The sequence below is a fragment of the Leptonychotes weddellii genome, chromosome 1 (assembly GCF_054177405.1).
Source record: "Leptonychotes weddellii isolate Sample4059 chromosome 1, ASM5417740v2, whole genome shotgun sequence".
Taxonomy (NCBI): Eukaryota; Metazoa; Chordata; class Mammalia; order Carnivora; family Phocidae; genus Leptonychotes; species Leptonychotes weddellii.
In genome coordinates this window covers 84070186-84092562 of record NC_138369.1, presented here as the reverse complement: position 1 = coordinate 84092562, position 22377 = coordinate 84070186, and the positions used below count along the sequence as shown (strand labels likewise).

Genomic DNA, 22377 nt, shown 5'->3' with positions numbered 1-22377 from the left:
TTGAGGTAAGTAGAAATGGGATTCTTCAAAAAGTCTAGGACAGGCTGAAAAAAGCTCTGAACTACTTACCCAGACAGGGAACGGGGTGGAATACAATCCTGCACGCTGGACGTGCTCGGCTATCAGGAATGAAGGGATGCTGCATGGTGCCTCTATACTGGAGGTCCTCAAAACAAGTCTGTTGAACGAATGAGCGAATAAGGACCACAGTCCATCAAAAATCAGCCAAGTTAAGTGCAAGAAAAGAATCCTGAGCACTTTTAAAACAGATGGCTTTGTTCTTCTTTGTTACTGAGGACTTCTCACGTTTGCTGTTCCCTTACTGATAGGCAAGGTACAATAATTTTAAGCAAGAAATCTTAAATCAGTAAGAAAGTAAGGTCTCACAGAGAATAGACAGGCTTCTTGTAATTTATTTGAGTTATTTCCAAGCGACAGTTACAAAAGTTTTAAATTTTTATAATACTCTTGATAAGAAAATAAAATTTAAATAAAAATACATTCTCAACAATACAACATGGTTACACAAATTCACTACATTAAGTTTTGATAACTTACATATTCAAATTGGACACTGTAAAAACCAATATTTACTAGCAACATATTAATTTCCAAGTTAATAAAAATGGAAGCAGATAATATTGGTCAAGACAGGTAATTTAACTCTAGAATGAGTCCTGTATTTTTCGCATACTGTAAGGACACCTAAAAGGCTTTTTGTAGCATTGTCATTACAGGATGTACCGTTAGAACAAATTAAAGGTGCTTTTACTTAAAAAAAAAAAAAAAAAAAGGAAAAAAATCTGTTTTCTAAAACCTGGCATGAATGAGCCTTTCTGATAAATGAATGAAATCAGGCTTCAGAAACAAACAAAAGCCACATCATTCATCACCTTTTTTTTTTTTAATAATAAGGAAAATCTAGTTTTGACATTTAACCATTACCCGTGACATTATAAACATATTTCTTTGGCAAATAAAATCATTCAATTTGATAAATTATATTCCTGGGGGTAAAAAACTTAGCTATTGCCATCATCTTAGTAAATGAATATTAAAAAACCAAACTAAAAAAAACAACAACAAACAATAACAAGAATAGATCACCACAACTGCAACTGATGGAAATGGCTAAACTAAGAACCAGAACTGGCATTTATGGCAAGAGTTTTTAAATCATCCTTTTCTCTCCTTCTAGGTGTTTTCAGGTTTTTAGGGTGAAGTGAGCTGCCATGTATTTTTTTTCAAGTGTGGAAAAGGCAGAGAAAGCAGATCTGGTAGCAAAAATCAAAATACTCATAACAGCAGAGGAATGAGGCCCTTGGAAGCAAGTACCTAGGTTATTGTAGGGTCCTACTGACATGGTCTCTTATTTCAGTAGACTTTCAAAGATTAATTTAATTTCACATTACTTCTTTTTGGCTGTGCCAAGCTGGTTAATTTCAGTCAAATAGGCTGTTTAAAAGTGTCATGTGAAGAAAATAACTGTATGACTGAACTCTTCCATTCAAATTCAGAGTTATGTATTCACACAGCCTTGGTCCCTTTGACAATGCCATGATCTTTAAAAGCAATCATGATTGGGGATTTGATATTAGAAATACTTAAAAAATATTTCTTTTGCCTTGAAAAAGAGCAGAGGGCTAAAACAGCCACTAAAGAATAACAAGTGGTACTTGGCAATGCTCACATGTCCTTTTCAGGTAGACATCTCAGAGACTCTTAAAAGGAAATTTCAATGTGAATGAAATTCAGCAATGAGAAATTTATTAAATGGTTAAATTCTTTCACATTTATATAAATCAGTGTAATTTATGGAATACACAAGCTCATAAAATTTAAAGGAGTCTTTCAAACTTGTCTTTAAAGTGGGCAGAAATAAACCTACCATAATGGAGACTAGGACTGATTCTTAAATAAAACCAATTGATTTTCACGAGTCATTTAGAGAAATACATTGCTCAGTTATAATCATTTCTGGAACAACTCTGATTGTGTGCCAATGGTCTTTAAAAAAATTCCCTAGTAACAATATAATTTAAAAACAATTACCAATAACAAAACTGGCAAAGTGTATCCTGATATATAGCTTATGCTCAGGAAAACAAAAAAAGCACTACTAGCTAGACTTACATTAATAAGTCACAGTTTTAAACAGAAATATGTAAATACTCCAAGGTTCAAAGTACCACATTTAGAAAATGTTTTAAATTCTAAAAGACAAAATAAGAGTACCATGGTTTTTAATACTGATGAAGCAATGTGTATCCCTCTTAACTTCAAGGAGGCAACTTGCTTCGACTGCTTATTTACAATTATGGTTTTTAGGATAAAAGTAAATTATTAGGGAAAAACAGGATTCAAACAGTTGCTTGCCCAAACTCCATTTGGCTAGCAGGAAATAAGAAAACAGCAATGAAATATAGACATTTTCAGGAAAGCACTATTTTTAGACTTAAACACTGATCATTCAACTGATCATAAAGATTAGATACCACAGAGTATCTAAAGTATAATCTGGGGCAGCCCAGATTATTAAAGTGCGCCAAGTGACTGTTCTCGAGTTAGCTCTCACCCTCACACTAGGAGGAGGGCGTCCTTATGGTGGCCCTTATAATAACAGATGAAGTCAAGTGATTTTCCCACCACCTTCTTTCACTGACTACTGTCTCTTCTTTTTCAGAAGAGATGTCCTTACAAGTCATGTTAACTTGAACTTTCAAATCAAGAATATGAGTACCTGATATTTAAAACAATGAAAAAAATTTAGTGGTCTCATTGAATTTCATCTGCCATCACTCATCCCAAATGTAAACAAGATGCACACAACAGTGTATGTTCCCTGATTCCTCCTGTCTGAGTTCTGTTTACATCTTTAAATAGGCAAAAGGAGCTACCAACCTTCAAGGATGCTCTGGCAGTTTTCAAAAGTCCCTACTGTAATCTGTAATGACTAACAGACGAAAGGAAAACCCCTTTTTATTTTTCTTTTTTGAAGAGGGAGGGTCTGGATGAACTAAATGGAAAGCTCTGAAGTGTCATGGGCTGGATTTTCTAGTAAAACACAACACTGGCAGTATAGAGCAGGCACTGATGGTAGTGAGAAGTCCACAGAACACGGAGTGTCACAGCAAGAGATGGTTTCTGGTTATGGAGGAGTTCTCCTTTTGTTATAAAGCTTCTTTAGGAAGATTCTTTCTATTAAAAAGAAGCTGCAGACACATGGCTTTTGACATATAAGATATGAAGGGAATCTTGAGTTTCAAATTCTCTAGTAATGCATCAATAGTGGGATTCCCAGTTACTTTCAACTATTAAATATTAAATACAATGTGAATATAGGTGACACTGAAGCCAATGTTCATTCTTAAATACCAGGAACAAAATAAACAATGAATTGAAAAACTGCAACAAAAATAGTATTTTCCAGTTCTTCTGAATCAGTTGGTCATACTCTAAGATGTTTTTCCTACAATTGGATTTTCCCTGGAAAATAAAAGAAAACCATTTTTCAAAAGAATATATAACATTTTAAAAAGTGACAAATTATCTCACAGTATCCATTAAGTATTTGTAATTTTCCCTTGATAATCTCTCATGTCATCTTTTTTTTTTTTTCAGATTTTATTTATTTATTTGTCAGAGAGAGAGCGCACAAGCAGGGGGAGTGACAGGCAGAGGGAGAAGCAGGTTCCCTGCTGAGCAAGGAGCCCGATGTGGGACTCAATCCCAGGACCAGGACCGACTGAGCCATACAGGCATCTCTCTCATGTCAACTCTTAATTCATTAACTCAAGAAGTATTTACTGATCACCTATTAAATGTTAGGCACTATTTTAGAAGCTGTGGATACAGCAGTGAATAAAATAGACAAAACCTTGCTCTCACGGAGCTTACTTTCTGTTACAGGGAAAGTAAAATGAACAAGGAAACTATTTAGTACAAGATAGACTGATTTTTTTTTTTAAAGATTTATTTATTTATTTATTTATTTATTTGGTGGGGGGGAGAGCGAGCACGAGCACCTGTGGGGGCAGAGGAGAGAAGCAGACTCTCACTGAGTGGGGAGACAGGGGTAGGGCTTGATCCCACAACTCAAGTGGAAATCAAGAGCTGGACACTCAACCTACCGAGCCACCCCGGGCACCCCAAGAGACTGATATATATATGTATTTTTAATTTTTTTTTTTATTTTTAAGATTTTATTTATTTATTTGAGAGAGAGAATGAGAGAGAGAGAGCATGAGAGGGAGGAGGGTCAGAGGGAGAAGCAGACTCCCCGCTGAACAGGGAGCCCGATGCGGGACTCGATCCCGGGACTCCAGGATCATGACCTGAGCCGAAGGCAGTTGCTTAACCAACTGAACCACCCAGGCACCCATATATATGTATTTTTTAAAGATTTCATTTATTTATTTGAGAGAGAGAGAGCAAGAGACAGAAAGTACGAGTGAGGTGAAGGGCAGAGGGAGAAGCAGGCTCTGCTGAGCAGGGAGCCCAACGTGGGGCCCGATCCCAGGACTCCGATATCATGACCTCAGCCGAAGGCAGACACCCAACAGACTGAGCCACTCGGCGTCCCAAGACTGATATTTTTTAATGGAGAAAAATAAAGGTGGGAATAGGTAGGGTGGTCAGGGGTGGGGGACAGATACTATTTAAGAAGAGTGGTCAAGCACTGGCTAGGACCTCAAACGGAAATTTCTGGGGACTCCAAGAAAACTATATTAGTACTGTTGGAAGAAAACCAATTACACTAATGTAGAGAAGACAGGATTCGGATGGTTACAATAGCCTTTTTCTATCCAGGGAGAACACACATCTGTCAAACTGATTTTTATTGTTCATAAACCACAAATTAATAATCACATTTTTTAAAGAGAGAGAGTGGGGAGAGGCAAAGAGTGAGGGGGAGAGAGAATCCCAAGCGGGCTCCTCGCCCAGAGCAGAGCCTGGGGAGGGGGTTGCCCTCAATCTACAATCTTGAGATCATGAGCTGAAACCAAGAGTCGGGATGCTCGACTGACTGAGCCACCTAGGTGCCCCAATAATCACATTATTTTTAAAGAATGCTTAAAACAGTGGGGCCAGGATTCAAAGCCCCTCACTAATCAGCTGTATGACCTTTGACAAAGCACTTAACATCTCTGAGCCTCAGTTTCTCTAGCTGTAAAATAGGAATAACCATGTTGGACTGATGTGAGGATGAATGAGACAGTGTACACTGTGGTCTAAGAACTATCCCCTCCCTATTCACCTTTGTGCAAACAGAACTCTGATCCTAGTGCTGATACTGTGCAGCCCCATGTTCCAGGGAAAGCTGGGATAACTTTAGATAAGGTTCTTTTCTCTTAGTGAGAAGGAAATAATGTCTTTCTGCCTCTGGATACTATTATATAAAAATAGTGAACTGTTGCAGCTCATCCATGACCATGAAGGGACAAACCTTAGGAATACAGAAATCATCTTGTTGAGGACGGGTAAGTGGCTGGATGGTGCTTGGTAACAATACAGAGCTGCTGGACCAACCAACTATGGAAGTTAGGACTTAATTTGTGAGATTAAAAAATTTCTCTTGGATGGCTCAGCTGGTTAAGGGTCTGCCTTCAGCTTGGGTCATGATCTCAGGGTCCTGGGATCGAGCCCCGCATCAGGCTCTGTGCTCAGTGAGTTTGCTTCTCCCTCTCCCTCTGCCCTTCCCCTCAGCTCGTGCTCTCTCTCTCAAATAATAAATAAATAAAATCTTAAAAAAAATTAAATTAAAATAAAATTTTTCCTATTGGTTAAGCCACCTCAGTGGGGATTCTAAAAACACGCTGCATAATATGATGTAAAATAGGTACACTGCCTGGTGGTGGACTAAGCTCCTAATAAACTGTTAGATGTTCCTGCTGTTATCCACTGTAATAGTCACCTACATCTGAGATGGGTCCAAAGACTCAACTATGAAGTACTTGTAGCATTTTCACAGGTGATGTTTTTTTTCAGTACTTAGTATGTATAAGGCACTGTAGAAGATACTAAGATGGAAGAGGGAGGGTAAAAACAAAACAAAAACAAAAGCTACTACGTATTTGACTTAATGAAATAATGTGAACATTAAAAGTGGTGATCAACTACAGCACCAACATAATGAAACAGTAGCAGAACTGCAAAGACAAAGACCACTGTGTGAGTGTCCAGGGGAACTTTTTCACAAGAGAAAGGTTCTGAGCTGGATCTTGAAAGATGAAGGTAAGCAGGAAGCCTGCATGTCAGGTGTGAGTAAAGAGTAGTAGTTGGAATCTCAAACAATGTTTACAAATATGTTTAAAGAATCTTAAGAATACTTACTTGCTCCCATATTTTGCACTACTTGATCTTTTCTTCCTATACTTTTCATGAGGTTCATCCAGCTTCTCTATGATGCTTTTTATTTGCTGAATTGTCTTAAAGGTTGTTACAGAATCCTCGATTACAAAGTTAGAATAATCATCAGGCTCTTTCTGTGGTCCTTGGTAGACTGCTATAGTTCCACAAGCCTCTAAAAGGAGCATTAAAATCTCTTATCAGAAAACTAATTCCATAAATGTAATTTTTAGTATACATAAGAACTTTGAGTGTCTCAAGCTGGGAAGACTTCCCCTGGAAATGCACAGATAACCCACATACTTTCATTTTATTAATTACGAACAGCACATTTATGCAAAAACAGTATCTTTGTGAGTATCTGTGAAAAACAACCCTTTGGGAGTTTATCAATGTCCACATAAGTAACATTTTGGTAAAGCTTTGAGTATTTTCAACTTTAAGACAATGCCAAAGCAATTACTTCAGGAATTGGTAACAAAGGATCGTGGTTATGTAAAAATATCTTAATTGTATATTTACCTTCCATTTTCTGCAGCTTAAGTAAACTGAGGGTAAAAAGGGAATAAATTCTTTCTGTTTCTCTGTCTTCATCAATATCTATTTGGATGTCTGCAGGGACACCTCTATGATAAAAATGAAATTAAAGACATTGAAAAATTTCATTTTGTTAACATGCCAAAGACTTTTGGTGACTTGGGATTAAAAAGCAGAACCTCAGAACTTTGCAGGGGAAACTCAGAGATCTAGTCTCATTTGACAATTTAATAAAATGGGGCCAAGAGAGGTTTGGTCATTACAGAACTCTAATCCAAAATCCAATCTAAAGAGAAATCATTTTCGTAATACCTATGCTTCATCACAAAAGCACTACATTACTTCTTAAGTCCATGGGGCTACAATGGCTGTTCCATACAGTTAGAAAGAGAATGCAAAGTCCCTCCTTGCTCAGGCTTATGCATCTACTTCGACATTGCTCCCCCCACCCCACTTTTTTTGACTTGTGCCAACCACTACTTATTTGAGAACATTTTCATCACCCCAGAAGAAACCCTGTATCCATTAGCACTCCCCAAACCTTCCTCCCTCCAGGCCATCACAACCACTAATCTACTTTCTGTCTATAAATTTACCTATTCTGGATATTTTTTATAAAAGTCATCATATAGTATACGGCCTCTGTTTCTGGCTTCTTCCACTTGGCATGTTTTCAAGGTCCACCCGTGTTGCAGCATGTATCAATACTTTATTCCATTTTATGGTTGATAATATTTCATTCTATTGATATACCACACTGCTTTTTTTAATCAGAAAGAAACTTACGCAGTACATGGCTTGCAGCCGAGAGCGTTCTCACTGGTCTCCAGACAGCAGAGCCAGTTTCCATTGAGATATGCAGACGGGTGATAAAAGCTGAGCCTGTTCTGATTGCATCGGCTCACCCTGCAGAGGACGTCTATCCATTCATTAGCTTCTACACAATTATTTGCCTGGACATAGAGTGGCTTCTCCATATGTATTACTTGAAACATCTTCATAGGCAATTAAGATAAAAAGTTAGTAAGAGAGTCTAAAAACCAACACAGTACAAACAGAAAAAGGTATGTAAGAGAAAATTAGATTGCTTGGCTAGATAACTGCTGCTCAGGTATCTTACAAATTGTTACTTTTCAAGTAAATTAGTTCCAAGGACAATCTGAGTCACATGGTACTAAGTACAATAGAATATAATTTTTAGAAGTCACACATGTCCAAAGAAGGGACTATCATATAAATAAGAATGAAGGAAGGGAACTTCAGATGGAGGAAAAAGTATGAGTAAGGGCAAAGCAGTGGGAGAATACAGAGAAACAGGAAATCACCCTCACTGGTTTGAGTTACAGTATATAAGATTGCACAGACTGGCTGGGACTATATTATTAAAGACTTGAATGTCAAGTTGAAAGGTCAGATTAGAGAAGTACTGAGAAAAGTACCTTTAACTTAATAGGCTAGGCAGACTATACAAGGCATCAATCACAATGGACAATTTTATTTATTTAAAAAAATTTTAAAACATTTTATTTAAAAAAATTTTTATTTGAGTATAGTGGAGACACAATGTTAGTTTCAGGAAAAATAATGGACAATTTTAAGACAGTTCTAGTCAACAATTAATTAAAATAGTAATGATTAATGGCAAATACAAAACCTTGAAAATTTTCGATCAAGTAATATGTGCAATTTAAAAAGCTTTAAGTGATTATTCATGTAACTTACATTTTTCTTGTTGAAAGAGCTCTCTTCCAGTTTTTCCACAGCAAGAATGTTTTTCACTGGAATTGTGTAAATTGCATCTTTGCCTAAATAATAAAAGAAGTAGAACAAAATTAAAATGATTTCCATCAGAATTGTAAGAGGTTAATTACATAAGGTTTAAGCTCATCCTCTTCGTAGCAGGAATATAAGTAACCTAAAGATTTCCTAATGATGTACATATAAGTATTCTTTGTTTTATGGAACAGATGAATTTTGCTTGTTTTCTGAAAGTTACTTTCTCTTTACCTTTTTCAATATAAAATTTAAAACATTTTTAAAGAAAAATATGGGAATAAATCTGATCTTGATATAGAAAATTGGAATGTTGTTGTATTTTGTAACAATTATATGGAACTGAAAAAATAATATACTTAGCAGTAGAGGCCTGGTCAATACTTGCCCAGACATGTAATTTTCTTTCAGGGAGTTCTCATGTAAGGGGTGAATCAGACTGCTAAGTGGATTTTTCTGTTTTAAAGTCTAATATTTAAGGGACTGACCCTGAAAACAAGGATTTAAAATTGAAAAGTTGTTTATTACTATCATATATTGGCTGATCAGATGACTAGAACTACCAAATTTACTCTAAGAGATATAGGGAACAAGAGTAAAAATTTTATTTGGTAGAGTGAATCCTTTACACCTAATTTAACAATTTGGAAATTTGGGTTTGCCTTTTAAAGGAGCTCCATTATAATATGGCATGATGATATGACGCATTTTGATTTACAATTTACCTGAGAATAGACTATCATATCATAGAAACTATAAGCAAATATAATTATGGCTTTTCCTGGTCATTTTGTAATGTTCTTAGAAAAATCGAAGCTTTGCTTTAATTCTCCCAGAGTTTAAAGCGGAGTTCAATGACATGTATACTGAAGAGCTGGAAGTTAAGAACTTTACGTTCATACTGGTCCATGGGTTAATGTACACCTTTCTGGTCAAAGACAATTATTTGGTTAGTAAATGTTTTGGGTCTTGAACAGACAGGTTAACCTAAAATATATGTTAAGCCCGGTTGCTGGTATAAAATCTAAAATTTGTGTAATTCAAGCAGATCTGATGTATAATTGTTTAGAAAAGATAAAGTTACTTAATTAAACTATCATACATTTAATGTCTAGTATATACCAGACACTCTTCTAACCACCTGGGATACAGCAGTAAACAGAACATATAAGGCCCCTAATGAAGTGTGCATTTAGGTCTGGAAAGACTGACAAAAGACAAATATTAGGTAGACATAAATGCTATAATGAAAATAACCTAAGGTGATATAATAGAAAGTAGCTGGGAAGTTCCTTTAAATTGGATGGTTGGGGAAAACTTTTCTCAGGAAACATTTAAATTCAACAAAACAAATCCTAACTGCATGAGAAAATAAGACTATCAGCAGTATCCTGGAAGCAGACAAGATCAAATTTATGGCAGCGGGGGGAGGGGAGAGTAAACTGAAGGAAGCCACAGCCCGAACCACATGTAGGAAAAGACATCTGCGTAAGTAGGAGTAGTGAGAAGACAGCTTCAAGCCAGAGTCACTGGACACAGAGAGCTGGGGATTGGGGACACAAGGACACACACACACACACACACACATACACACACTTAGACATACATCAGGATGATTAACAGGTAAGCTGCGTCTGGAAGAGCTCCCCCTCCCTCAGCTGGTACCAAGCGGCAGTCAACAGAGGCTTATTTCCCAGGCTAATAAGCAGTAATGATGCCTACTAGGGTGGCAGAGCGGTGCTCTGTCACAGGTAGTCGCTGGCCCTCAGGAGGGAAGGGGAGCACGCACACCAGAAGACAAGCAAGCAGCAGGCTTGCCCCTCGGCAGCTTGTCCTGTACCTCCCTCACAACCACTGGCAGTAAGCTACCGAACACTCAAGCAGGTGAACAGAGTGTAAAAACACACAGATGAGCAAATCACCAAAAAGATCACCAAATGATGAGGGAAATCAGCACCCTGAAAGAGAGACACAGATACAACAAAGAGGATAACATCTGAGGAAATGAAGGATACAATGAAGTACCTCTGGGTACTGATCTACATGGAGTAGCACCACAGAGATTCCAGAGAATTTAGTAATTTTGCAGGAAGTTTCTATCTTTAGATTTGTTGAACACACAAAGCAATCACATACCCTAGAACTGCTGTATTTGTTCATTTCTGGGCAAATTATAACACAGCATATGTAGAGAAAGTATATTGCTCCCAGGCACATATATTATCATGATGTCATTAGAGTTAACGTCACAGTTACTAGTGTTAACTGAAACGGATTGCAAGGTGATTAGATACTGAGGACTCTCCAAAAATACAGTACAAAGGGACAAAGAAAGAGAAAGTTAAAAAAGTTAAGAGCCATGATGGATGGATGTATAAATTTTAATACCTAATAAGAATTCCAGAAACAGAACAGAAAGAGTGTTCAGGAGAAAACGACCAATGAAAATGTCCCAGAGATAAACAACAGAAATCTCCAGACTGAAAGGATCCAACAAGTGCTGAGCAGCACGGAAGGAAAAAGTCCATAACCTCACACTGGGGAGTAAAATATTAGAACTTGTAAAGAAATTCCTAAGAGTTACTAGGGAAAAGAATCAAGACACAACCAGACTGACATCAAAATTCTCACCAGCAACAATGGAAACTAGCAAACCATGGAGTAGTATCTTCAAAGTTCTCAGGGAAAATGATTTTAAATTGTCTATCATTTGAGCGTAAGGGTGAAATAGACTTTAAAAAAAATATGCATGGACTCAGAAAATTTACCAGCCATAAACCCTACTGAAATAATTCTTTGAGAAAGCACTCTTGCAAAATAAATAATAAATGCAGGAAAAGGCAACTTTGTAAGAAATAGTGCTGAGCAAAGAAATCAGCAAAACTGACAAACATGGATAGAAAATCATCCAAGAATAATGTAAGAAGGCAAAAGAAAAAGAGAACCTAGTCTTACAGTTCCATATGACTTCATTAAGGAGATGCTTGGGAAAATAAATTCAAAGCAACCTATTATTCTTTTCCTAAGTGAATGGGGGCTTTGATTAACTGTAGACATTAAGATAAACATGTAAGTTTAAATTTGTCTGTTAACAATCTTAGAGTACAAATAGGATGCCCAAATTCTCTCAAGGGGGAGGGCGCTGGGGGGGGAGAAAGCATGCAATCAAGGGCTTGATTAGTCCAATAAAAAGGCAGGAAAGGAAAAATAAACCTAATAAACAGAAATGCCTAGTAAACAGAAAATACAAAACAAAGCAGTAATCATAGTAATCACAATAAATGTGAGTGCATTAAATTTCCCCTTAAGGGGCACCTGGGTGGCTCAGTTGGTTAAGCGTCTGCCTTTGGCTCAGGTCATGATCCCAGGGTCCTGAATTTGAGCCCTGCATCAGGCTCTCTGCTCAGCGGAGAGCCTGCTTCTCCCTCCCCGCTGCCTGCAGCTCCCCCTGCTTATGTTCTCTCTGTGTCAAATAAATAAATAAAATCTTAAAAAAAAAAAAAAAAAGATGAATGAAACCCAGTTTCAGTTAAAATTTCTATTACCTCTTCAAAAAGTTGAACCTAGAGTTACCATATGACTCACCAATTCCATCCCTAGGCATATATACCCAAAAGAACCAAGAAACATTATATCCACACAAAAACTTACACAGGAATATTCAGAGCAGAATCATTCATAATAGGAAAAAACTGGAAACAATCTGTCCAACTTTTGAATGGATAAACAAGATCTGGCCTATATCCATACAATGTAATATTATTCAGCCATAAAAGGAATAAAGTACTGACTCCTGCTATATCATGGATGAGCTTGCAAGACATTATGCTAAGAGAAAGAAGCCACTCTTAAAAGGTTATATATTTTATGAGTCCATTTATAGGAAATGTCCAGCATAGGCAAATCCATAGACATAGAAAGTAAATAGATGGTTGTTGGGAGCTAGGAGAATGGAGGTATGGAGAGTGACTGCTAATGGGCATAGGACTTCTTTCTGGGGTGAGAAAATGTTCTGGAACTAGTGATCTTACAACTTGGTGAATATAACAAAAAAAGCTTTCTGGGATTTGAAGTAGGAAGGACTGTGTTAAAATCAAGATAAATTTGAGAAGTTTGAGAAGTGACTTCTTAAAAAATATTGAATTTTCAAATCCACAAACATGATGGACGCCTTTTACGTCTTCTTTATTTTATCTTAGCAATGTTCTGTAGTTTTCAGTGCAGAAGTCTTGTACTTCTCGGGGCGCCTGGGTGGCTCAGTCATTAGGCGTCTGCCTTCGGCTCAGGTCATGATCCCAGGGTCCTGGGATCGAGCCCCGCATCGGGCTCCCTGCTCTGCGGGAAGCCTGCTTCTCCCTCTCCCATTCCCCCTGCTTGTATTCCCTCTCTTGCTGTGTCTCTCTTTGTCAAATAAATAAATAAAATCTTAAAAAAAAAAAAAAAGTCTTGTACTTCTCTGGTTAATTTATTCCTAATTATTTTTTTGGGGGGGAGGGCTACTGTAAATGGTATTTTAAAAATTTCATTTTCTAACCATTTCCTTCCAGTGTATAGAAATACAATTGATTTGTATATATGAATCATGTATCCCACAGCCTCACTAAATTCATTTATTGGTTCAAGTACTTGTTTTGAAGATTCCTTAGGATATTCTACGTATGCCTCCCCCGCCCCCCCATTTTGGCCTTATTATATTACAACCTCCAGGACAATGTTGAATAGAAATGATCTAAGTAGATAATCCTTGCTTTGCTCCTGATCTTGGATATCATGTTCTCTTTATTGTATTTATTGATATGACTGTGTTTAAGCTATCATTTTGCTATTTCTTGTTTCATTTTGTTTCCCATTTACTGCATCTGATCTTTGCTCCTCTGTTCTTCCTCTCCTGCCACATTTATTTATTTACTTTTTGGGTAAGGGAGAGGGGATGGGCTATACTTTTTTCTAAAAATGTTTTTGTTCTAGCAATTATAGTATACAGCCCTCATTATGGTCTACTTAAAATTAAAAAATTAAAATTATTGTGTCACTTCACATAAAATGTAAGAGCTTTGCAAATAATTTACTCCAGTCCTATATTTTACATCTACATTTGTTATAAACTGTGCAATTAAATGTTACAAATTTTGCTTATTAAACAGTTGCTTTTTAAGGAAAATGAGAGAAAAGACATTCTTACATTTACCTACATATTTACCATTTCCAGTGTTCTTCATTCCTTCCTGTTGATCTAAGTTTCCATCTGGTGTTATTTCACTTCAACCTGAAGAATTTCCTTTAGCGTTCCTACAGTGAAAACCTGTTTGCAATGGAGTCTCCCAGCTTTCATTTACCTAAAGGATATTTTCATTTTTAAAGTAAATTTTCACTAGAATTCTAGGTTGAGAGTTTTATTTTCTTCAGCATTTTAAAGAGGTCATTCTATTGTCTTTTTGCTTTGGTGGCTTCTTATGAGAAGTTAGCTGTCAAGCGTATTGTTGTTCTCCTGTATGCAATTTGTCTTCTGTTCTTCTGCTTTTGAGATTTTCTGTATCTCTTTGGTTTAATTTAATTACTATATGTCTAAATGTGATTTTCTTTGTATTTATCACACCTGGAGGTCACTGAGTTTCTTAGATCTTTAAAATAATGTTTTTCACATTTGAGGCCATTATTTCTTTAAATATTTTTTCTGCTCTACTCTTTACTCTCCTGACACCAACCAGGCACAAGTTAGGCTGTCTGATATTGTTCCAAAAGCCACTGAGGTTCTATCGTTTGTTGTTTTTTTTCTCTCCTAGTCTTTTTTCTCTGTGTTCCCAGATTGGATAATTTCTACTAATCTATCTTCAAGTTCCCTGAACTCTTCTTTAATATTTCAGTTGAAATATTGCACTTCTAGATTTCCATCTGATTCCTTTTAATAGTTTCTAATGTTTCTTTTGCTGAAATCCTTCGTTTCTTTACTCATGATTATCTTTTACATCAAGTCCTTCAAGTACTTGTAATACCTTTAAAGTTCATGTCTGTATATCCTATTTTACCGTTTCTTCTCAAACTTGTTAATGTTTCACTGTATACTGGACCTAAGGAATGACACACTGTAGAGACCGTATTCAGTTACCTTCCCTTGAACAGTTACATTAGTTAAATCACTCTGAGACTTGGCTTTATACCTTATTCTTAATCTTAGGACAGTCTTTACTGCTGAGCCACTGCCTTTTTGCTATTTCAAAATGAAAACCCCAGGGTGTTCATGAAGCCCTTCTAAAATTCCAAAATGTTTCTCCTGGGGAGAAAAGGAATTGAAATTTCTGTTCATCTTTTTAAGTCTTTCCTGTTACTACTTTTCAGTAGCTTCTTTGAACTTCCCCCTTGCATAAGCAGTTGAAGAGTCAGCCAAGGATTTCCAGGGAGTTCATATACAGATTGGAAGGCTCATCCTCTTTTCCCTCAATTTCCAGCTCCTCTGGCAGTCTTGAACTGTATCTTCTAATACCTCAAGCCAATAAAACTGTGGCTTCCTACTTGAATTTCAGCCATCTCACACTGCACAGGCTAGGAGTGCCTTCAGAGAGAAAAGCCATATAATAATATTCCAGCATGTCTCCCATTTGTGAGGGTCAAATCCTTCAGAGTTGTCTTATATAGTCTTCCAAGTTGTTATCTATGAAAGAATTAGTCTAATACTGACACACTTCATTTTATTGTGTGTTGCTTTATTGCACTTCACAGATACTGTGTTTTTTTTATAAATTGAAGGCCTGTGGTAACCCTGCATCAAGCAAGTCTATTGGTACCATTTTTCTTGCTCTTTTTGTGTCTGTGTCACATTTTGGTAATTCTCACATCACAATATTTCAAACTTTCCCATTATTATTATATTTGTTATGGTGATCAGTGATCTTTGATATTACTACTCTAATTCTTCTGGGGTACCATGAATTATGCCCATATAAGACAGCAAACTTAATTGATAAATGTTGTGTGTGCTCTGAATGTTCCACCAACCAGCCATTCTCCCATGTCTCTCCCTCTCCTTGCTCCTCCCTATTCTCTGAGACACAACAATACTGAAATTAGGCCAATTAATAACCCTATCATGGCCTCTAAGTGTTCAAGTGGAAGGGAGAGTTGTACATCTCACTTTAAATCAAAAGCTAGAAATTATTAAGCTTAGTGAGGAAGGAATGTCAAAAGCCAAGACAGGCCGAAAGCTAGGCCTTCTTGTGCCAAACAGCCAAGTTGTGAATGCAACAGAAAAGCTCTTGAAGGAAATTAAAATGTTACTCCAGGGAACACATGAATGATATGAAACTGAAACAGCCTCATTGCTGATATGGAGACAGTTTTAGCAGTCAGAACAGATGATCACACCAGCTACATTTCCTTAAGCCAAAGCCTAATCTAGAGCAAGGCCCTAACTCTTTTCAATTCTATCAAGGCTAATAGAAGTGAGGAAGCTGCACAAGAAAAGTTTGAAGCTAGCAGAAAAAGAAGGAAAGAAGCCTTCTCCATAGCACAAAAGTACAGAGTGAAGCAGCAAGTGCTGATGTAGAAGCTGCAGCAAGTTATTTAGAAGATCTAGCTAAGATAATTGATAAAGGTGGCTATACTAAACAACAGATACTCCATGTAGATAAAAGTCTTATATTGGAAGAAGATGCCATCTAGGACTTTCACAACTAGAGAGAAGTCAATGCCTGGCTTCAAGGCTTCAAAGCCTTCAAGGACAGGCTCTCTTGTTAGGAACAAATGTAGCTGACTTTAAGTTGAAGCCAATGCTCATTTACATTCTAAAAATCCTAAGGCCCTTAAAAATTATGCTGAATCTACTCTGCCTGTGCTCTGTAATTGGAACAAAGCCTGGATGACAGCCCATCTGTTTACAACATAATGTAGTATATATTTTAAGCCAACTGTTCAGACTTACTGCTCAGAAAAAGACATTCCTTTCAAAATATTAAGGCTCCTGGGCGCCTGGGTGGCTCAGATGGTTGGGCGTCTGCCTTCGGCTCAGGTCATGATCCCAGGGTCCTGGGATCGAGCCCCGCATCGGGCTCCCTGCTCAGCGGGAAGCCTGCTTCTCCCTCTCCCACTCCCCCTGCTTGTGTTCCCTCTCTCGCTGTGTCTCTCTCTGTTAAATAAATAAGTAAAATCTTTAAAAAAAAAAAAAAAAATTAAGGCTCCTGACAATGTACCCAGTCACCCAAGTGCTCTGATGAGGATATACAACGAGATTAGTGTTGTTTTCATGCCCGCCAACACAACATCCATTCTGTAGCCCATGGATCAAGGAGTAATTTTGACTTTAAAGTCTTAATAGTTAACATTTCATAAGGCTATAGCTGCCACAGATGGTGGTTCCTCTGAAGTAACTGAGCAACATAAACTGAAACCTTCTGGAAAGGATTTACCATTCTAGATGCCATTAAGAACATTTGTGATTTGTAAGAAGTCAAAATATCAACATTAACAGGAGTTTGGAAGAAAGCTGATTCTAGCCCTCCCTGATAACTTTGAGTGGTTTAAGACTTCAGTGGAGGAAGTAACCGCAGATGTGTTGGAAGGAACACGAGAACGAGAGTTAGAAGTGGAGCCTGAAGATGTGACTAACCTGCTGTAATTTCAAGGTAAAACTTTAATGGATGAGGAGTCTTATTATGGATGAGCAAAGAAAGTAGTTCTTGAAATGGAATCTATTCTTGTGAAGCCGCTGTGAAGACTAGTAAAATGACAACAGGACTTAGACCATTATCTAAACTTAATTGATAAAGCAGTGGAAGAGTCTGAGAGGATTGACTCGGATTTTTTTTTTTTTTTAAGATTTTATTTATTTGACAGAGAGAGACACAGCGAGAGAGGGAACACAAGCAGGGGGAGTGAGAAAGGGAGAAGCACGCCTCCTGCTGAGCAGGGAGCCCAATGCGGGGCTCGATCCCAGGACCCCGTGACCATGACCTGAGCCGAAGGCAGTCGCCTAATGACAGCCACCCAGGCACCCCTGACTCGGATTTTGAAAGAAGTTCTACTGTGGGTAAAATGCTATCAAACAGCATCATATGCTACAGAAAAATCATTCATGAAAAAAGAGTCAACTGATGTGGCAAATTTCATAGTTGTCTCATTTTATGAAACTGCCACAGCTACCCAACCTTCAGCAATCACCACCCTGAGTAGCCAGCAGCCAAACATCAAGGCAAGACCCCTCCACCAGCAAAAAGATTACAACTTGCCGAAATCTCAGAAGATGGTTAGCATTTTTTAAGCAAAGTATTTTTAAATTAAGGTATGTACATTGTCTTTAGACATAATGCTATTGCACACTTAATAGACCACAGTAGAGCATAAAGATAACTTTTATACCCATTGGGAAGCCAAAAAATTCATTTGACTCACTTTATTGTGAATAAGCTCTACTGTTGTGGTCTGGAACCAAACCCACCGTATCTCTGAGGTACGGCTGTACAAGCAAGGGCCCTTCACTACTGAGAACTCATGGGTCTGTTTTTAAAAAAGTAACTTCATCAGTGTAGTTGTGTAAGCTCAAATCCTGGGAGTTATCCTTGTCTTGCCTTTCTCTCACTCTTGATATCTGATCCTTTAGCAAAACACCTGAGTACTATCTTTCAAAAAATCCAGAATGTGAGGGGTGCCTGATGGCTCAGTCGGTTAAGTGTCTGCCTTTGGCTCAGGTCATGATCCCAGGGTCGTGGGTTCGAGCCCCGCATCGGGTTCCCTGCTTGGTGGGAAGCCTGTCTCTCCCTCTGCCTGCCGCTCCCCCTGCTTGTGCTCTCTCTGTGTCAAGTAAATAAATAAATAAAAACTTAAAAAAAAAAAAAAAAAAGATCCAGAATGTGATCCACTTTTATTGCCTCCATTGCTACCAACTGGTCCAAGCCATTATCTTTGCTCCCCTGAATTATTACAATGCCTCTTAACTGGTCTCCTTGCCCCCTTCATTCTATTCTCCACGTGGTATGAGTGATTGATCCTATTAAAACATAAGTCAAATGATGAAATTCCTCTCTTTAAAGCTCTCCAGTGCCTTTCCATCTTTGACTCAGAGTAAAAGTTTTAGAATGGCCCACAAAGCCCTAAAAATATCTAGCTTCTCCATGACCTTTTTGACCTAAGTTCCTAGGACTACCCCTTTTACTCTTTTTTTCCCCCTTAGCCACAAGAGCTTTCTCTTATCTCTTAAATACTCTAGGCATGCTTCTGTTTCAGGGCCTTTGTACTGGCTGCTGTTAACTATGCATCACTATTAACCCCAGATATCCACATGACTCACTCCCTTATCATCTTTAGGTCTTTGTTCAAATGACACTTTCTTAGTGAAGCCCTCCCTGGCTAGACTTTTTAATACTGCAACTCTCCTCATAAGCCTATCATTCTCTCTTCCCTTTCTCTGCTTTATTTTTGTCCATCTCATTTCCAATATACTATATAATTTTTTTGTTCATCATCTATCATTTAAAATTTCACAAGGGCAAAAATTTTGGTATGTTTTGTTTACTACTGTTTTCTCTAGAGCCTAGGACAGCATCTGGCACATACTAGGCACTCAATAAAATATTTGTTGAATGAATGTATGACTGCAACAATGGTGTTCTTTAGCTACCAAAGAAAAAAATGCTGCAGAACGCAGTGTGTAAAAATATGAGCAGGTGAGGGGCGCCTGGGTGGCTCAGTCGTTAAGCATCTGCCTTAGGCTAAGGTCATGATCCCAGGGTCCTGGGATCGAGCCCCCATCAGGCTCCCCGCTCGGCGGGAAGCCTGCTTCTCCCTCTGCCACTCCCCCTGCTTGTGTTCCCTCTCTCGCTGTGTCTCTCTCTTCAAAAAAAAAAAAACTTAAAAAAAAAAAAATATGAGCAGGTGAAAACGAATTCAACCTAAATGTATTGAGATTTATGTTTCAAACATCATCAAAGTTTCTTTTATATTGTCCATAGGCTATATGAACTGGAACATTTGATATCACATGAAAGTTGTGTACGCTGTATGTATCTGTGTATATCAGGTCTCCCAAGAGTGGACAATACCTAACCAAGTTTGGAGAACACAGAATGGATTTCAGAGATGAATCTGTTAATAATCTATTATTAGTACTCTTGGTGGAAATTTCAGAAACCTAGAGCAATGGTTCTTAAAGTAATTCAGATGATAATATATCTGGAAGACATGGTGCTCTTTGAAGAACACCATTTATTAAAAACATTTACGACATGGTTTAACGAAGGTAGTAAAAAATGGTCTCTGACACTGAGGATCTTACAGACTAGAGGAAGAGACAGACAAAAGTAAGGACTACATGGTGTGACAGGAGTTATTCCTAAGGTGATAAAGAAACAGAATAAGGGAATAGCTCAACTGAAGTGGCTAGAGGCTTATAACTGACTTCCATAAACAGCTGATAATTGATCTGAGGCTTAAAAGGACAACAAATTACACAGGTGAAGAAGGAAAGAAAGGAATTTCTAGGTATAGCATATGCAAAAGCATGAAGGTAAAAGAGCACATGTTAAAGAGGCTGCAAGTCAATAACTCATTTGATTTCAGCATACAACTAGAAGAACTTTTACTTATAGAAGATGACTACACTGCAATATAGCAATATAAAACCATAATCACAAGCACACATTCATAAAAAACTGTCAATATAATCATGACTGACTGCTGAGTGCCCTATAATACTCATTTGCCACACATTAATCTAGTTGTATTGAAGATAAATTGCATACTATTACTTGTGAGTGATTACCTAAGCAGGCATTTAAACCTTAACAACTTACTTAGGAAAAACCCTTAAAATTGAGAACATTCTATTAATTCCTTTTCCAGTAAAATGGGAAAAGACCATACTATTTGATTCTAAGTGATAAAAATACTTGGTTCAGAATACTAGTGTCCAGTAAGAGGCAGAGTGAAAGACCCAATGATTTAGAGCCATTTATAGAAAATCTGGGAGAGACTCTTTCAGACACCAAAGTCACATAGCAAGTGTAGCAAGAGATTTAACTAGGAGTCTTGGCTATCCAGCAACAGCAAGGAAACAGGAAGTAAGCGAAACATTTGCTTGAACATTCAGAGACTCCAATGGAGCCCATGCATTTCCTCCACATAGGAAAGTCCTTAAATCTTTCATCAGAGGCTTTTAATCTTAAACATAATTTTAACAAACACAGTACCTGTATCCTCATTCAGTGTATCTGTGGTAAAAAATTGAGCTGGGTGATGAAGGTGGGAGTGACATGTTACATTATGGTTCACTGACAGCATAAGAAATTTAAAGTAACAGCCTGAATATAAAGGGGATAGAGAAAAACTGTATAAAGCAAACACAGGAACATAAAAGCACAGCAGTCCAAGGCATTTAGCTGGGGAGTAAACAGCTGCACACACCCATAAGCAGCTCTGAAAACACCACTAAATCAAAACACTACATAATAAGTAATATTATCAATGACAGCCCCAAGTCATCTAGAAAATGTTAACTTACGTTCAATGAATTCTTTTTTAGAAGGCAGGGAAGCATGTAATACATTTTGGAAAAATCCATCAAAATAGTTAAAACAAAAGGCATGGATGCTTAAAACTGTAGGCTTTGATACATAATCTTGAAACTTCATATAATAGAGCTTATTCCTCCAATGTCATTCCAGTAGGTTAAATTTCTTAAGGCCTGAAAACAATGTAATTTCTAATGTGTCTATTTTATACCTACAGCAGCCTAATCACTCTACAGAATTTTATCCTCATAAGACCACTAGTTAGAACAGAGGTTCTTAAGAACTGTAGATGAACTTTGATCTACAAACTCATTGAAAGTATATGCAAAATTTTGTGTCTAGTCTGTATGTGCATTTTTCTGGAGGAAAAAGGCCAAAGGTATCACCTGATTCTTAAAGTTCTAAGCCAAAAAAGACTTTAGAATACTAGTTTAGATTAGAAAATACTTTAAATGAGGAAAAAAAGCTAATTTATTCATGGAGAATGACTAAATTAAATTTTATTTCAATGTACTGTTAATGTAAACATAACTAGCATATTATGACAGCTACTTTTTTAAAGTTGCTATATATGTGAGAGCATTTATATAGTATTCAACATAAGCTATAACTTCTAAAACATTGCCATAACAAATTATCTGGGTGCCTAAAAATAAAATGACTTTGGTTTCTTATATCTTACTAATACATTTGGCTATATGTAATCATTTTGGTAGAGCCATAATAAGGAATTATGAAACAATTTTTCTTATCACTCTACTCTTCAAAAATCTCCACTGAAGCATTCTACTTAGTTGAATCTACATTCTCTTGAAAGCACCCAATTGCTGGTGTTTGTTATTGTTTCAGAATTTACAGCAGAAGCTCTCCTAACAGATCTTTACCTAACAGAGCTAGTGTATTAACATGTACACTGTAAAACATAACAAACGATGCTCATGGGATGCTGAGTGCTTGCGGTTAACTAGGCTACTATCTGTTAAGCCTGCATCCTTCTGTTTCCGTTGGTTAGGCTGTTTTGTTTATCAACTCCGCTGGGTTGTTCCCAAACCTATTTATGCGATTTTTTCATGTTATAATAATTTACTTAAATATATGTAGAGTGACAAAATAAGTGCTCCCTACTAAGAGGTTTACTGTTTATTTGAAAATCAGGTGAGTGCTTTGAGAAGCTTCAAAAAAGGAGATCCACACCCATATAAATAAAGTTAATTTATATGCGGGT

General features: G+C 37.3%; 1 protein-coding gene across 2 annotated transcripts in view; it reads right to left on the bottom strand.

Annotated features, from left to right (window-relative positions):
• Positions 1-395: 395 nt before the first annotated feature.
• RASA2 (RAS p21 protein activator 2) overlaps positions 396-22377 on the bottom strand; it is a 126025-nt gene continuing 104043 nt past the window's right edge. For both annotated transcript variants that reach the window (XM_081827252.1, XM_081827257.1), the window contains exons 20-24: positions 8608-8690; positions 7672-7880; positions 6871-6974; positions 6334-6523; positions 396-3486 (exon numbers count right to left, since the gene is read on the bottom strand). In XM_081827252.1, the coding sequence (XP_081683378.1) occupies positions 3456-3486; positions 6334-6523; positions 6871-6974; positions 7672-7880; positions 8608-8690 (617 nt within the window). In that variant the 3' untranslated portion in view covers positions 396-3455. The remainder of the gene's footprint in view (positions 3487-6333; positions 6524-6870; positions 6975-7671; positions 7881-8607; positions 8691-22377) is intronic.